Source organism: Monopterus albus, unplaced genomic scaffold (genome assembly GCF_001952655.1).
Source record: "Monopterus albus unplaced genomic scaffold, M_albus_1.0 scaffold130.1, whole genome shotgun sequence".
NCBI classification, from domain to species: domain Eukaryota; kingdom Metazoa; phylum Chordata; class Actinopteri; order Synbranchiformes; family Synbranchidae; genus Monopterus; species Monopterus albus.
The window spans coordinates 741149-760111 of NW_018128010.1; the positions used below are offsets into that span (position 1 = coordinate 741149).

Consider the following 18963-nt stretch of genomic DNA (forward strand, 5'->3'; position numbering starts at 1 on the left):
CTGAACCTTTTACAGCAAACAAGATGGAAGACTGGCATATAGTTTTCTTTGCTAAATAAAAGAAAATGAAGACCTGCGCATTTACAAATACACTAGTCAATTATTGGGGAGTAAACTAAGCCTGACCCAATTTATAGAGAAAACGCATGCTGAATAAAGTGATAATTCACCCGCCACAATCCCGCTGAATTCCCTTACACACACAATGTTTAGCATTGTCATGTATGACAAAATACAACGCTAAACTGTGTGCTCATAAAACAAGTGGCACTGCACCCACATTTTCACTAAAGCCAACAGCCAACTGCATAACCTGTGCAGGAAATGGAAGGTTGTATTTTCATTTCTGTGAAGTGAACCAGACACTTTCTGGGTTGTTATTTAGGCAAACAAAACAGAATTGTATTCATGCTAAATTCATGCAAATACATGCATGCAATTTATCACAAAGGCTGACAGGCGTACCATATTGCAGAGGGGAGGGGTGAAGGGCCAAATGAAGCTGAGACAATCAATTAAGTTTTATAATTTACACTTCTGTCCAGCGCTCTGCTTTCTCAAAAATTCGATCATGCTGATAAGTTTAGTGTTTTCAGTGTGTGCATATGCAGTTGATATGGTTCTTATTGAAAAGAGCCTGCTGAGTTGATCACTAGAGGCTCTCTGAGAGCCTCTGGCTACGTCGTCCAGCTTCCTGACTTCTCTGAAGGAGGCTGGTAATACACAGTTGAGAATAAAACTAATGAATGGACATAATCCAAAAGGGGTCCTCGGTGAGGCTCCAGGCTCAGAAATTAACTGACCTCCTACAGAGACACCATATTGCTTTGAATAATAATGTTCACTTATTAAAAATCCCAATGACAATTTCATTTTATGACAAATGAAATTATAGAAAATGTTTCAAAGTGACTGGCTGTCCCAGGAGATTAAAGAATTGTTTTTTTCCCCCACACAGTTTTAGAGCCAGTATTGATGTCATATCTCCAATGTGTTGCTGCTTTTAATCTCATTTATACAGAAATATGTCATCCTATTAAGGCCTTTGACTAATCTGCACATTAGCTTGGGAACTAGCTGAAAAACTTGCTTTGTATGGGATATGGCCTGACATTTCCTTCCAAACCAAATGACCCCAGATATGTAATAAAAAAGTAAATGTCAGACCTTATTTGTTCTTGTGTAACAGAATTATTTAAATAATAAAACATCATCCATTTTAAATGCTACACTTACAATACATAACTCATCGACCATTCCCTCCAGTCATCATGGAATACAGAAAGTTGAAACTTACAGTATGGAGAGAACTGGAGAGACAGAATACAACTAACTATAACATACATTAATTTGATCTGCTACAATCAGTGAAAAAAATGATCCAAAATCATTCAAAACATGAACAGTCTAATTTAAAGGCAATTTTGGCAATCAAAGAAAAAACCATTCACCCTGTGTCAGGCCAGATTAACAGGATGATCAGTCTTGTTTGAAGAAAGCCAAAAATAAAACGGAGGAGAAAATATGAATAAGTGTGGAGGCATGCTCTGGAAACAAAGAGTCTTTCAAAACAGGGTCACATGCTCATGCAAAATTAGGGGAAATAGAAGTCATTGTATTGATTTACACAATCATGCATGCATTTTGCTGGGTCAAAAATAGGCCTGTGCTGGATTCACAGCCCCATATATCACACTGGGGGGTCTCCTATAGCCTACTGGGACGGCAAATGAAGCAACAGAGCTTGCAATGCTGTAATGGTAAAGATATGGGTGAGAAGAATGGCTCGTCTTAGGCCAGACCTAACAATTGCTGGAGACTTGGGACTGCACTGCACATTGAGTTACTGGTCAGTCTGCAAACTGGGCAGCCACATGCTTTAGATTTAGAGGTGTTAATCTCAATGACACCCCACCCCCCACAGACTGGAGCACAAACTCAAGAGGTGTAACTGAATTCAGAGGTATCTGAGTTGGAGCAGGACTGTCCGAAAAGTGAGGCTGGTCTGGTTTCAATAAAAGACAGGTAGGTACCTGCTGGGTCACAGACAGTGGGAGAGTGAGAGAAAAGACTATCAAAGCCCGAGAGGTTTGAAGATACATCTCACCACATGAAAACCTTCCATAATGTCGTCCATATCCTTCAGAAATATGTCAATAAGAAAATATTTATTTAGTTAATGGTATTATTTAATTTCAGAACGAACCATTATTAGACCTCTAGCGTGTCACCAAATTAGGTTAATGTAAAGCAAAACATGCTACTCCATATGTGTCATTTCTGCCTGGCAACAGTGTAAAATTGACACTGGGGCCTGCCAAGAATCTTGCAGTGTGTCCATGACAGGCTGTGGTGATAATGGGAGTCACCTATCTATCAGGGTCCTTCCCTCACACGCCACCTCCCGCTCACTTCCATCCAGGTAGTAAGACTTCGAGCTGATGAGCGGCTGTGTGCCCTCATAGTGTCTGGTCATATGCTGTTCTGACTAGAGCTCAGATGAGTTAAATGTTTTGTGTTCCTTATCTGATCTGTCCAACATCAGCTTTTTGTAGTCATGTTCAAAATATGTACTGTACCTTGGGAGATGAAGTGCTAGTGCAATGATGAGAGTTTGGGCGAAGCCAAGATCTCTTTATTGTGAATCACTGTCTGTATCAGACCAGCATAGCTGTGCCTCAAATCATAGGAATTGGAAGCCATGCCAATCTTAATTAGAGTTATTAGTAATAAATGTTTTCTAAATTTAATTTCCTTTTTTTTTTACATTCAAACTATGTTTATTTTGTTGTTATTTTTGCTTTGTTGCTGCTGCTGAAGAAACTATTCATCATTACCAACAACAGGCTGTAGAATGCCAGTGCTCTCTTCATTTTAATAATTAATTAGAATTACTGACACTCATTAAAATAAAAACTATGGCTGATTCAATATAACAAGCATTTTCAAATGTAAAATAATATAAAATCGCAGCTTCACTCTTTTCAACACATTCTTCTCTCTTATGACAGATGAACACAATAAAACACTACAACGGTAAACAGGCTAATATACATTTGAATTTTCGTGGAATGTATTAAAATGATGTTAAGCTCACAATTGTTAGAGGAATATTTTTATTTCACCAAAATACATATTAATTAAAAGGATGAAAAATACTGGAGTGGGGAATTATTGCTCAACATGTTCCAGGCTCTTCCCGCAGTAAAAAAAAAGCCCAGCTCGGGATATAAACTTCCTCTGCATCACAGCCATGTTAATTCATGTCAACCAGAATCATAACGCTAAATATAAATTGCGCTATAACTCTTTAACCTTTCAGAAACAAGCAGCTCAATCAGACTGTTCAATAAATGTAACTAATCCTGAAAAATGTTACTGATCATCTAAATCAAGATTGTTGTATTAATGCAAGGCATCAAAAACACAACAAATAAGACAAATGTCGTTTATAAAAAAAAAGATATATTTTGTGTAACAAAAATCGTCTAAATTACTCCTTATCTCTAATTTTAATTTGTCTGATGTGTCTTGCGTGGAAGAAATTAGATCTGATGTGCTGCAGACGATTAAACTGTTTAAATAATATGGCAGATTTTAAATATATTAGCTGAAGACACATTCTTAAACAACTCTAAAGCCACCTACTGTTTCATATATAATTCAACATAGCGGACTAGAAAAAGCAGAAGGCAAAGTCCAAGACAAAGCAAATGTAACGCGGTGAAATGCAGACGTTTCCCCCCTTTCTCTCCAAATGCGTAGGTGTACTTCCGCTCCTCGATGTACTACTACAACCTGTACTTTTTACTTGTATATAACACCCGGGAATGAATTTGTTTTCGATAAACTGTGAAGCCGTGACGCATCGGACAGCGATTGGATATCTGGGGTTCAACTCCTCCCTTATAATAAAGAGAGTGTGTGTGTGTGTGTGTGTGTGTCCTTGTTGTAAAACATAGCAACACCGGGCGTCTGCGTCAGGAGTGCACATTCCACTCTGCGCAATTACGCGAACTCCTAACTGGCACAGTAATCAGAGAAAAACCAAAAGGCATTTTTCCATCTACTGAACCTCATACGGATGAAATGGACTTTTAATCGGGGGACCCTGATAATTTAGGACTTGCATCGAGCTCTTCAATGCAGTTTACGGTACGATAGCTGTAAATGCTACGATAGGATTATTACGCATGTGCACCGAGCACAGTTTTAAATAGTTGTATAAATATATTTTTCTTTTTAAATAGCTTTCTTTTTCCTCTAAAATTGGCTCCCGTACAAACAGCCGCGTTGGATCCCTCGGCTTACTGCGAGACTCCGGTGTATAACCCGGATCTCTGCCCTAATATGATAGCCGCCCAGGCAAAGTTGGTGTATCATCTCAACAAATACTACAACGAGAAATGTCAGTCTCGAAAAGCGGCGATCTCCAAGACCATCCGGGAGGTGTGCAAGGTGGTTTCGGATGTCCTGAAGGAGGTTGAGGTGCAGGAGCCCCGCTTCATCAGCTCTCTCAGCGAGATGGATAACCGGTTCGAGGGACTTGAGGTCATATCACCCACCGAGTTCGAGGTTGTACTCTATCTGAATCAGATGGGAGTATTCAACTTTGTTGACGACGGGTCTCTCCCCGGCTGCGCCGTGCTCAAGCTCAGCGACGGCCGTAAGAGAAGCATGTCTCTGTGGGTTGAATTCATCACAGCCTCTGGTTACCTCTCGGCGCGCAAGATCCGATCGAGATTTCAGACACTGGTGGCGCAAGCAGTGGATAAATGCAGCTACAGAGATGTTGTCAAAATGGTCGCTGACACAAGTGAGGTGAAGTTGCGCATTAGAGACAGATATGTGGTGCAAATCACGCCAGCGTTCAAGTGCACTGGGATCTGGCCACGAAGTGCTGCACATTGGCCTCTTCCTCACATCCCCTGGCCGGGACCTAACCGAGTGGCAGAAGTCAAAGCGGAAGGTTTCAATCTTTTATCCAAAGAGTGTTACTCCCTGAACGGCAAGCAAAGCTCAGCAGAGAGCGACGCCTGGGTCTTGCAGTTCGCAGAGGCCGAGAACCGGCTCCTCCTGGGTGGATGCAGGAAGAAATGCTTGTCAGTCCTCAAAGCGTTACGCGACCGTCACCTCGAACTGCCAGGACAACCCCTGAACAACTACCACATGAAAACGTTGGTTTCCTACGAGTGTGAGAAGCATCCCAGGGAGTCAGACTGGGATGAGAACTGTCTCGGCGACCGCCTCAACGGGATTCTATTGCAGCTTATTTCATGTTTGCAGTGCAGAAGATGCCCGCATTATTTCCTGCCCAATTTAGACCTGTTTCAAGGAAAACCTCACTCTGCTCTAGAGAATGCAGCTAAACAGACTTGGCGACTGGCAAGAGAAATACTGACCAACCCCAAAAGCTTGGAGAAACTTTGAGGTAAAAATGTTCACCTCCTCTTAAAAAGATTTGTGCTAAAAAGGCCTAACGAGCGGACAGAAATATTGCCAACCAATTTGCAAAGTCTTGAGAAATGTGACTGCCCTGTGTTGTTGAATATGTTCAGGCCTAGCCTGTTCCAAGTTGATTTTTTTGACAGTTAACTTTGCCATTATTTCCGTGCACCTTTTGGCGGTGTCAGTATTTAACAGCAAAGTTCAAATGATCGGCTACCAATGAGTCAGAAAGACACACAGTTGCCTAAATCCAACTTAAATGCTTTAAAATAAAGCCCCGTGACAAAGCTTTGGAAAACACACACATGTACATTTTATACTGTAAATACATTCATAGATTGTGATTCAAGTGGTCTGAAATTGTGAATGTTGTTCTGTGACACGTAAATAGGATCCACCTGTTTAAATCTACTTCTGAACTTTTTCTTTATCTCGTAGAAACGTTATTAATTTATACTTGCATCCGTGGTAGTCTGATTCATATGTTTCAATGGACAAGTTTACATTTTGATGGTAGGCGTTAAGACATTTCTTACAATGAAACATTCCATCAATTTACTTGAATTATTATTTAAAGGACTCAAACATTTTTTGGTTGTTGTTTTGCTTTACAATTGAAAACAATGCACTTGAAGTACACTGGATTATAACATCTGTGATCTTTTTATTTCTGTCTTTTATCTAATTTAAAGAGCGAATAAAACGAGCTGTTTTATATTTGTGTCCCATTATGGTTTTATTATGTGTGTTTTTCACAGTAGTGAAGTAGGCCTAATGCCATGCAATAAGAGGAAAGGGATTTGTTATTTCGGGGTTTCTAGTTGAGTGATACAACAGGGAAATTAAAAAAAAAAGAGTCATTTCCGTTCATAACAGTTTAAACATATCTACAGCACAGACCAGTTTGGATTTTTAAAGCCTCAACCCCCTGTGCACGAAATATAGGTTATGTATTTATTTATTTAAATATGATATGGACAGCCAGTTAAGTTGGCATGACTTAATAGTCTGTCAGCACCGACGTCTAGGCCCGAGTGGTCATCATTATAAAAAATATAGAATGCATAAAAATAATAGCAAATTCAAACGCACAAAATAAAAACCAATGGTGTTTTAGCCTAGAACAACATTATGGGCACAAAATATCATTAAATAATACAAGAAAAAAAGCAAGACAGAGCATGAGCAGAAGCGTGGCCACCTCTGAAAACTTCACAAATCCGCGTTTTCTCTTTAAGAACCGTGTATTGAAAATATAGTGAATGTTTAATACATGTCGATCAGTTACAATAAAAAATAAATCAACTGTGAAACACGTCGGAAACCAAACCAGCCGCTTTTCTGCACACTTGTTTACAGGTTACTTACCTTTGATTCGACCCTTTTGAAGGCAGGGTCATCTTCGTCCACCTCAAAGTAGATTTCCGTGGTGGTGATGGACAGAGTCCCCCGGGCCACCAGGGCAGGAGCAACAAGCTGAGCCGGGCTGCACAGGACCACTGGGCCTGCACAGTGCAAGGGGGAGTCAGTAACATGCACATCAAGATTTTGTTTTACTGTACGTCAATAAAGCAAGGACGTGGTTCATTCTGTCAAATTCTCTAAAACTCAATGCGATTAGTGGAGGTGCAACCGGTCAGCGGCCTCTGTCAAACCGCGACGTGCGTAAAACTCACGCACTTAGAAACATGACGGAAATCTTACATTTAATTCACTTTAAAATATCAGACATTATAGCTTTTAGATTTAGTGTTACTTATTTATCTGCTTTATATTCCATTTGTATTTTGTGCATAACGTTTCCTAACTGTGCATATGGCAAATAAACACATTGACTCTTGACTCTAGCTGGTCAGTGCAAGTCTTTATTTGTTAGCATCCTTATCATTATACATAGGCGTTTGCGCGCATAATACAAAGGATGTATCAGGGCTAAAGAGGTGTCATCAGAACATTATCTGTTTGTACCCGTTTGCAAACCAGTGATGCAGCTACAACAAACAGGTAGGATCTGATCGGACCATAACGCAAACCACCACCACCACTGTTAAAGACAAGGTTTCCATCAAGTTAAACAAAATAGCCTACAATTCTTCCCTCATTTCCCCCAATACTGTCACAACGCATCTGCAAAACATATCTAAAATAGACATCTACACTCATTCATATTTGTGATGACTGCTTTAAAGGGGGAAGTCTATATGTGGATTTTATTCTCCAATACATATTCGTTTACAATGAGGCATTAATGAAAATAGTATTTTAGTTTGATTGTCTTCAAGTCCAAGTGATTGTCCAGACCTTTTGGGAGCCAGCTCAGCTGATAGTGATTATATCTTTATTTGAGTCTCCTCCCTCCCGCTCCTCTCCTCTCCTCCATGTTCCCAGATCAGTGTGGCTGTGGAGCACGGTACAGTGATTTGTCTTCTCTCAAACGACAGCTCTCGAAATCAGGATATTTATCGATCCCTTAAACTCCAAAGAGCCACTTTAATGTCTCATCAATCTTAATCTGCGTTCTTCAGCCAATTATGGCCGATAGTGTTACAGGAATACAAGTGGATTTCGGTCTTAACTCCCAGAGCGCCCCTTCATCGCTCTCACAGGCTGCACAGCCAAACCGACCTCCCACCACCCCTCCACCCTCCACCCTCCACCAGCTTTGCTCGGGTCCATTAACAGTGATCCTATCTGCCGATGCCATCAGCCCCGGCGCTACACGGTGCTTACAAGCTTCATGTGAAGAGAACATGCAGTACCTCAGCCTGTTTCGCTGCATTTCAGGAGCCGTTTCGTGTTTATAAAAGATGTAAAAAAAAATAAAGCACAACAGACGAAGCAAAATGACTTACACAAACTATTCTTCTTCTGATTGGTTCTACCAGCACGTTGTGGTGCGACTTGTTTCAGAGACTGTCTTTGTGTTCACTCCAGCACCTGAATAACAAGCCAGTCCACCTCTTGCTTAACATCACACTTTAAGGGCTGACTGTAGTCTAACCCTACACAGAGAGAAACACACCAGCCTGGAGCATTAAGCCACGGCATCCATTGCTCATGGGGAGGAAGAGGATTAGGCAGTAATCCCCCCAGGGATCCTTCCATAATTAGGCTACAGTATATGGCATTAATATGTTTACGTGAGAATAATGAAATTAAGGGCAAGTAACGCAGGTGAGTAGTGCATATGGACTAAAAGCTTGAAATACCCCGCTGCTGGGTATTTTAATGAAAACGCAAATATTTGTCAAATGACAGGCCAATTTAATGAAGTGATGAAAAGTCTCATTTTGGTGTGGTGGGAGTTTGGGAGAACTGCTGAGAAGATGGGTATATTACTACTCACAATCCAGTGTGGACTAGCAATTGATTAGGCCAGGTGCTTTTATATTCACCATTATGAGAGAAAGGGAGGTGGAAGTTACACCTGAGCACCATAACTCAGCTGCAAACATGGCCATGTTGACTTGTAGTAGATACATATACACACGCACAGCTGCAGCCATTATAATCCACTGTATGTTTAGTGTCTGAGGCACAGTGCCTTATTGTTCATTTGAGTCACTGAAGCAATGCTCAGCATGCATTTATCTTTCATCCTATAATGGCCACATGTAAAATCCTAGACAAATATATATTACACTCTTTAATAAGGCTGCTGTATGCAAACATTAAAATAGAAAACTATTAAATATTTAATCTAAATAGCATTTTCCTGTGTTGTCTGTAGCCGATATTTTCTTGATGTGACCCATATTCTGCTTAAATTAAGGACATATAGAAATTTGAATAACAAAAACCCATAAAAGAAGAAACATGGAGAACCTGAATATGCAAAAAGAAATGTGTTGGTTTTTCTCTTTTATAAATATGTCACAACTCATGGGCTCAGTATTGAGCAGGGACTAAAATGAATACAGAAAGGCTAAATTAAGGCAGAACAAAATGGTTGTGACTGCTAAACAGCACTTCGGGGTGTACTAACACGGCTGCACTATGCCAGCAGAACAGTCGATTTTACAGACTCTCCTCTTTTTTCTTCTCATGTGCTCATCTTACCTTTATATATCATCTGATTTTAATATAATATGTAAATACAAAAAGGGCTAATTTACTGTCACCCACAGCATTTCCAGTTTTTATGGGGGAGCAAAACCAATCACAGGTTCAGTAACCACAACTGCCTAGGCCCTGGAGTGCAGGCGCTGCCCCTTTGGCAGCAGCAGCAGGCGGTGACCCAACGGCTGGCAGGAGGAGCACTGCTGTTGACAAGACTCTAGTCCCAGATCTCTCATTAAGGCTGTTCATCCCTGAGATTAGATACTGGCCAAGGACAGGCAGTGCAACCTGGCATAAAAATGTTATAGTGAGGGAGCTCCCATTGGTAAAAACAAGTTTGATTCAACCTAAAAAAAAATTCACACAAGCTGACACATCATTGAGGTATCATATCTTACAGCTCAGTATTTCTGTTTTGTACAAGTTCATTATTAGTTCTTTTAGTTCTGCTTGTGATTCAGCCCTTGCTCTGCTCTGCTCTTTGGACAACACAGGGTTCATCTGACAGGCATGGCGTGTTCAGCTGCCTGCTGGCCCTGGGACTAAGCGGAGGGGGGTTAGTCTCCATCTCTGAGATTCATCTGTGGGGTCTTAGAGGGGATTTCACTGCTCAGCATGAGCTGTATATACACATATGGGCCATTGTAACTGGTTATAGATAAAAGACTACAGCATGAAACAGTATGAAATAAATAATATTAAATTACTTTTGCAATTCCATGCTGCAACACCTTCCAACTTACTGTTCAGTTTTGGACAATCCAGTTAGTATTAATGAATTCTCTGAAAATAAGAGAATCATTCACTCATACTATGTAAACAAACATATTTAGGTATCGAACCACTAACAAATCCAGTTTATATAAACCAACAATTGCTTGCATGAGATGCGGCATTGGCTTTATTGACAAGTGCATCGTCCGCATCTCCACTTAAAACTCCACGGAACTCTGGATAACTTTTTATAAAAGCAGTTCATGGTTGGCTTGATAGTTTGGCTCACACACAGGGAGTGTGATGTCCATTAAATAACAGGATGTTTGGCCAACAATCTGAATTGTGTCTGACTGAGCTGAAGTATTAAAGTTGGGTTAGGATGCTGGATACTGTATATACGGTATATTTAAAAAAAATCAACAACAATAAAAATAATACTAATACATTAAAAAATGAATAAAGATGTAAGCTTGTGTTTGTCATTCATCAGCTGCTAAAGGTCAACTAATACTACTTAATGATAACCCACTGTAGAGAGAATGAGGGTCAACTTAGCTGCAGGATAATTAAGCTGTTGTGCTCTCCGTTAACATCCAAGTTTTCACTTCCATGCTGAAAATACACATTTTATATACTTTTCTTGACAAGGTCATTCAAAGTTCAGTTAAACTATAACATTTTATTCATATGGAATAAATGCTGTCATTTAAGAATTCCCAGTGGACTGTACAGCACTATATTGTATTGTATACTAGAAAACAACTGCAAACAGAATTTGATTAAACAATGTGTTGATTGATTGTAAAATTATACAGGGTTTTGATTCAGACTAATGAAATGTTGCATCTGCTCGATGTCTACTTACGATTTTCACTCAGTAAGTTATAATAATGTTCAATCAGTATCATCTAGAGATTTGTTAGATTTATCAGTTATCATTGCTCAGCCAGGTTAAATAAAGTATTAGCAAGCAGTGGTTCATATAACTTCAATCACCGACCATCTGAAAAATCCTAAAATATGAATCATGACACATCTGGATTGATCATCTTTCCGGAATTAGTTTAACTTTAGAAGACTTGCCTCTAGAGATAAACACCCGAGGAAGGAACTGTGCTGAAGAGTTCCAAAACAAAACAGAGGACACTTATCAGACACAAAAATGTAACTGTCAAACTTAAGCAAAGCAGATCAGAACACTTAGAAAAAGGCTTTAACACCAGAGTTACATGAGGCTGAACTGCAGAAACAGACCAGAAAAGTCAAACCTCAAATAAAACGGAATAAATAAATGCTAAATAATAATTAAGCCAATTAACGCAAAGTTTTCCCACAGAAACATAATGATCTGATGCACTGATGTTAATCAGGTACAGGTAACTATGCAGGCTATTAGGAAGAAGAAAAATAAAAGACCACTGGTGATGCTGATGTTGGCCTGGGATTAATGGATTTGCTGACTTACCACCCAGGTTGTCCATCTCCTTCTCCTGCAGTAGACTGGCAGCATCATCCTCTCCCTCAAGCATCAGCTCTGTCTCTGGGTTCTGGCTGGATGTAGTCTGGCTGCGAAAGGCCTTCATAGACTTGACCACCTCATCTTCATCTGAACCTGTTAAAAGAAATATGAGAGAGATCACTAAATAATGAACTTTGTGCCCTCTAAAGCTCAGACTGGTAATAGTCACTTTAATTAAATGAGTAGAAATATCTGGTTATAGCATATTCCTTGGCAAAATCCCATAACCTTTCCTATTGTAGCATTAACTACTGCAGTTTCCAGTGTTAAATTTCTGCTCAGTCAAATTACACCATCTGTCTGAAAAGACACTGACTGAGCTTACTTTGAAAGTACAGTATAGCACATAATGCATATAACCAAAATATATAAACAATATATTAATGTCGAACAGCGTCATCAAAAAAAAAAAACCCCAAACCACCCACACACCCACATCATTGACTCCTGCATCCATCCTGAGCCTGATAAGATGAACACTAATGTCCTTGCCATAGCATATGAAAGAATGCCACATATTCATTCACTGAAAACACTTCACATGGTTGAACATAAGAGGTTTTTTTGTTTATTTTTAGACAAGGTCAACAATGAAACACTAATCTGTGTCTTGACAGACCAACAACTGTGTTGGGGGATACATTTTGAGCTCGTACTCGATTAGAGATATCATTTGCTGCTTTTGGAGATTTGACAAGAGTTGGACTGAACAGACAGCATAATTAGGGAGCTGCTTACAGCAGAACTTTATCATATGTCTACAGAGGAGCATGCTTATTGATAAAGATGTGTTCATACATCCTGAAAAATAAGGAAGTCTCACAAAACATTTATCAGCTTATATCAGCTCATCTCCGACATGTGCCTGCCACACAGCCGCTCAAACCGTTTAGGCGAATTTGTCTTTCTGAAGTCCAAAGTAGGAAATAACCAGAGGAGAAACTTGCATGTACAAAAGGAAGAACACATATCAAGAAATGGGAGGTCGCCGACACCTGTCTGACATGTTTCCTTTCAGCACAGTTCTTAATTTGCTTCTCCCTCCCCTGTGGAACGTGTACCTTGTCTTGAAGAGGTCACATTTGACTGTTGTCAACATTGCTACTGAGAAAAAAGTCTGCTTCCTGCTCTGCCTCATATCTGGAGCGCTTTCATCAGACGAAGGGAAGAAGTGTGTGTTTTGGAAATAAATTCTGTGTAATGTTAAAGTGAGAAGCCAGCCAGCGGTCAAAGATCAAAGCAGAATAAGTGAAACTTAAAACTGCAATTCTGTAAACCATCATTATGTGGCAAGCAAATGAGGGAAAGCTCAGCGGACAGGCTGATGTTCAGATTGGCATGTCTGTACAGGGCTGAGTAGACCAAATAAACCATGCTGATTTCTGTATGCAAATGGCCAACATCAACTGTTGTAGGGGGGCAGCGGTGTAGGGTGGATGATCAACTTTAATGCAGCTTAGTTCTCACAGAAAAGGGGATATAGTTATAAATAGAGATGAAGAGGTTTGACTTGAAGAGAAAATGTGCTGACATGAAAAGTGATCTTCTCATGAGTGATAGCCTGTTGTCTCAGACATTCTTGTACTAAAAATGCTGCTGTGAAAAGGGTCTCAATTTGTCACTATTAAAGGACTGGCTGTGGAGTGGTGTTGAGGCAGACTCATTAGAAAGCTTTTCATGTGTTCACCCTTGACCAGTGTTTGGCAAAACAAAGAGAATGAGCCTTTGAATGTATGATGTAACTCATACGAATGACCTCAAATTAAAATGAACAAGTGCCAGCTGGGACAGTGTGTGCACATCCAGTCATCACCTGCTGAAGAATTTAAACATTCTTTGTTCAGCTGATTTTATGGTGTGAAAGGATTATTTTACATATATATATACTATATAAAATCATCCTTAACTTAAATTCAGTTGTGGTTATCTTCAGCAAATTCCACAATCCATAGGACACTGCACTGATCTTGAGAATACTGCTATATTTGTATAGTGTTATCACACAAAATTACCAAAAGAGAAAAAAGAAAAATCCACCAAATAATAAAACTGCAAAAAGCTGAATAAAATCTTTCCATCAAATCCTATGGAATTCCAATCTTCAACAAATATTCACTTACTAAAATTTATATTAAAAATGGGGAAAATAGTGCCTATGCCATGTCACTGCAAAATGATGGTATGCCAGCTAGCTTTTATCTAATTAACCTTACAAAGCGAGAAGTCCGTCAGAAGTCGCTGCCATTGACTTTTGAATGTCTCTGAAAGATTCACAGCAGTTTTAAGTTCATATTTGTTCTCAAGTGCTTCAGGAACAGTGCCAGGAGAAGCCACTGATCACCAGTCTCACAGGTCCTCTGGTTCAATCACTACGTTGAAACTGCTGTGGAGTACACTAATTACACCCAGTAAAGTGCATTGCACAGTTTCGTGACCCCATCAGAGGCTGATAAAGACATGCCAGCTGTGACCAACGAAAGCTGCCCCTGAGCACTCATCACAAGGGTTCAACACATGGTCCTGGGGTCCTTCTAATGTACAGTATCTACCAACTGCCCACACTGAAAACACTGAAACATGCTGTTGGTGACATTTTGGTTTGTTTTTTTATAATGTAATCGTCATGACAAATCACAGAGATGACCTAATGGGTTGTGACACAAGGACAAAATAAATTCAATAGGTTCTGGGTTTCATTCTGGAGTCCCTGAGGCCTTATTATGGAGTGTTTCCATTAAGTTAGTGGTGTGAGTATGTTTATGTTGGTGAAGTGGGGAAAATAGTGCCTGATATATTTTAATATGAATAATTTTTGTTTTGAAAATATATTGATGTCAGAATTTTGAGAATCATTTAAAAAGATGCATTGCCGCTTCACTTATTTAACATTTTGTAAGTCCCGTTCAAACAGTGAGGGATCATTCTAAAGTGTAAACCAACGGGGCAGGAGAAAAAGAAGAAGCAGAGAGGAGAAAATGGTAATGGTGACAGTTTTATAAAAAAAATTAAAAAAAAACTGAAAAGAAAATTCCTATGTTTGTTTACCACTATAAATGAAAAACTGAGTTGCATTAAAAAAAGAACACACATGTGCACCAATACTTTGATATTTTCCTTAGAGGCAGAGATTGGTGACATCAATTAAACATATTCTTTTGTGAACAGCTAAAACCCAATTCAAACAAATCCACAAATGGCAATATAGCTACAGTATGCTTATGGAGCTCAGGGAGCAACAATGCAAAACATGTTGCTTGCAGATTTGTAATCATGTACAACTATTAATAAATGAAGATGATATAGAAACTCCTTGCATGCACTAGAAATCCTACTTTCCCCCCCAATTCAAATAAACTTTATAATCTTACATAAAGGCTCTGACACTGGTAATATTTTAGTGTTCTGTAGTTTTACAATTTAGCATGGAATAGATAAGAGTTGAAAGGCCTTTAAAAGACTGTTGAATCTACTCTAATACTGCTGCCAAGGGTCATGTTTCATATATTGCAGTGCTAGAGAGTTTTGTGGCACTGGCCTTTCATTTTTATAGCCTCAACAGAGCTGGTGAGCATATGTTTTCCTAAGTCTCCTATGTATTATACACCCTGCCTCAACAATGTCACTGCCACTCCTCAAAATCAAAATCCACAACATCATGTTTTACTTAAGGTTCAGCTAACTCGTATGGGTATTTCTGCTCAGGAGTGGGAAAAAAAGCAGATTTCACAAATATTTTGGATAATTCAGCATACAGGCCTTTAAATAAAACACAAAGCAACTCAGGTTTCTCATTCTGAGAAGCGTACATATAGGGGTTTCATCAGCAAAGCAAGATCTGCATAATATGCTGGAAAAGGGAAGTCAGGGTGTCAACTTTTATGACAGGCAACATTTTGGGCACAGCTAAAAACACACAGCTATCTTTGACCTCTTTCCAGATAAAACCTTTGCAGGTGTGGCAAGAATTATTCCGTTTCATTTCTCATTCTGCCAGATCTCTGTAGATAATGCACATTAGTAGAAGCCCTCTAACTTCACTCTAATTTAATCTACATTAGTGTTTTGTGCAGTCATTCCAACATCTACATAACATGACCTCTATAAAATGATTTAAATATATCTCTTCCTTTTCCCAGACTCTATCTGTTTCAGGTTGTGCCCTTCTATGATCTGTCTCCATGGGCTCCACATTCCACATGAAGAAAAAGGTCCAGTTCATGGGATTGCATTACTGCTAGGGTAATGCAATTCTGCCCTCTGTCTCTTGGCTTTTATTTACTCTGCACTGAAAGATAAAATGAGGGGAAAATGACAGCTTCATACTTCCTGTGATGTGAGCCATCTGTTTTGCAGAGTATGTGTTTTGAGGGTATAAAAGTAAACAGTAGAACTTTGATGTAGGGGAGTTTATACAGTGCAGACACTTCCTCTTGGGGTTATCTTTATTAAATATCCTGGGATGTGCAGTGTGTGTCTACTGTGCTGCCAGCGGTTACAAACAGCCTCATTTCCTCTCCATCAAAACATTAACGGCAGTGTCTAATAATCCCCATCTGGACCCGAACGCTCTCGTATGCCACATAACTGCTTCTGTGCATATCATGCATTTAGTGAATGGAGCGTTCAAATGTGTAGGTCTGCATGTTGGTAAACAGCCTCATTTGTCACGGTTTAATATCTTTGATTATAAAGCTGGAGAAGGTTAATATCACATCACAAGGCCGGGGCCTCTGCTGCAGTAAAGAGCTATAAAAATCTGTGCTCGAGGCAATCGGCTCTCAGTGAAGCTGCTCACCTGAAATGAGACAGCAAGGACAGCCGGAGGTAAAACACCCCGTTAAACACTTGGATCAATATTAACGTGACTTCCATTTCATGCTTGCCCAATTCCAATCACCTAACAATATACACTGATACTGAGCTGTGGCTGGCTGTAACAGGGCAGGTTATTACAGGCACAGGGCAGAGACAGAATGTGCTGGCTAAGCTGTCAGTGCTGCTAATAGACAATGAGGCAGAGTTTAAGGCTGAGTTTAACCCCCCATCACACAACTCCATGAATGTACAGTACACACTGTCACACACAGACACACACTAGTGACAGTAATGATTACAAAGGTTACACTGATGCACTGCCAAAATACCAACTTCAGAAAACAAATACAATTTTAAGATGTTTTCTTGTATGGCCACTGAAATGTAGGCACAGAGGTGGTCATATTTAAGTGTTTAAAACAATTCATCAAATATCTCTTGAAAACCCACACAACTAATACATTAATCCAACATTTACATCAGCAAAACAAAAAGTCTTTATTAAAAGCAAGGAGAAAACACTGAAGACAGAGACTCTTAGATGCTGTCAAAAATACCTCACACTCCTCACTTTCTGAAAGTTTCTTTGGGGAAAAAAAAAAATCCTACTTACTTTCATGTTCCCCACATGAGCTTGAAAAACGGACATTTGCTGTGAACACAATAGTGTAAGTCTTCCCTCTTCAAGATGTTGGCTGAGCATATATCATCATATCCTGCTGTCAAACCAGAAACTGTGTATTCAATTTGGACAGCCTACTGGTTCCTCCAATAGTCCCAGATTTTACAGCTCTAATAATGACTCTCAAGGGCCAAATCAAACAAGTCGCCGGTGCCTGTGCAGACAGGAAGCAACTAAAAAAAGTTCCGTAGAGTCTCTGTCAAATCCAGAAATAAAGCCTTGATGTTGTGACTAATGTATACCCAACCTCTGCACCAAGGTTATCTGCTAAAGACAGGCCCCATCTTTAATACCATGCTAATTAAAAGTGAATATTCATAAAACTGTCAGAGTACATTTAAAACAGAAACTGCCAACTGTCGCTGTCAACAAAATATACCAAAGCTCTAAAAACAGAACAAAAGAACCTTATTAGTGTAACTCGTAACAAAACCTGGGCTCCACTGTGCAACCACATCAAAGCCTGCTGGAAAGAGCCTGAAAGTGCAGCTCACCTCTCAAGGAGAGCAAGAGGGTTGTCCGGCCAAAGTCGAAAACTTTCACTTGACAAGTTTATACATTTTTCTTCTCATTAAAACCGCTGCATGCCAGCATGACTTCAACAAGTCTTCAGTCAACGACACAGAGGCTCAAAACACAAAGTTCAAAAATATTCAGGTGAATTGATGGACTAAATAACATGATATGTATTTGTAGCATTTGTCTTCAAGACATCGGTCACTAAAACAAGATACATGCCTATAGCAATATGAGCAACTGAAGAATGGGTAAAGCTAACTGCCAATGACAGATCAACTCAAAGAACCTCCACTTTACTGACGTTGAAGTACTTTAATCAAAATGTTTTCTGAATGATTTAGGCTCATGTACAATGTCCAATGGCATTTCCAGAGGCTGCAAAAAGTAGTTTCAATAAAAACCTTTTTATTGGGCTGAACTGAATGGAACTGATCTTTATCCCAATCTGTAACTTACTAATTAGTAATAACATTACTTCAAACTTAAAACATAAAAGCTTAAACAAATACAAAATAAGTAAATGTCAAAAGACCATAAAAATGAAAATATCAAAGATGAAGAGATCATTTCTTAAGCACAGTAATAATTAGTACAAATTATTAGTGTAGTGCAATATGGATCAACAGTATAGTTATGTTATTCTGCAGGAATGGTCGGAGAGTTTTCTAATGATGTTTTGATTGGCGCCGCAGATGGCTTCCTCGGTTCTGTACCAAAGACAAATTCCTTGTGTGTGTAACATACTTGGCCAAATAAAGTGATTATTATTATTTTTTATATTATCACGTGCTTTACAAGTTTCCTGGTCAAGTATTTACAGGTTGATGCAAAGCAGTGTAACTTCTTTGCCGTGGACACTGAGGTCCTTAAAATTCGTTAATGTTTGTTTACTTCAGTCCTTCCCACAATGGAAACAACTAATCAGAAAAGTCCACAAAACTAGCTTATTATAGAAATAATGGAACAACCACAAAATCTAAAGCAGGAGGTGCAATTATTGCATGTGTGTTGGACATATGGACCACCTGAAGCCGTGACAGCAGCGGGCATGTGTTCATCTGCAGAGTATGATCTTCATACAGCGGTCATGGCAGAGCTGAAAGCAGCCAACAATCAGCTTCAGTAGCTCAACGCTGAAACACCCATGAGGTCGGTGGACAATGTGATAGCTGTGCATTGCTCTAGGTCTGCGGTTATTTATAAA

At 39.5% G+C, this 18963-nt stretch overlaps 2 protein-coding genes across 6 annotated transcripts in view; one reads left to right on the forward strand and one right to left on the reverse strand.

The window, feature by feature from the left end:
- LOC109967493 (neurobeachin-like) overlaps window positions 1–18963 on the reverse strand; it is a 193426-nt gene that overhangs the window by 52410 nt on the left and 122053 nt on the right. For all 5 annotated transcript variants that reach the window (XM_020613099.1, XM_020613098.1, XM_020613097.1 and 2 more), the window contains 2 exons: window positions 11690–11836; window positions 6817–6953 (listed from right to left, as the gene is read on the reverse strand). In XM_020613099.1, the coding sequence (XP_020468755.1) occupies window positions 6817–6953; window positions 11690–11836 (284 nt within the window). The remainder of the gene's footprint in view (window positions 1–6816; window positions 6954–11689; window positions 11837–18963) is intronic.
- Window positions 3958–6057, forward strand: mab21l1 (mab-21-like 1). The gene has a single exon (XM_020613135.1). It carries the CDS (start codon window positions 4351–4353, stop codon window positions 5428–5430), a length of 1080 nt encoding a protein of 359 aa, XP_020468791.1. The 5' UTR covers window positions 3958–4350; the 3' UTR covers window positions 5431–6057.

Excerpts from the sequence above, each read along its gene's own strand:
- mab21l1 (XM_020613135.1), top strand. The coding sequence starts at position 4,351 with ATGATAGCCGCCCAGGCAAAGTTGGTGTATCATCTCAACAAATACTAC.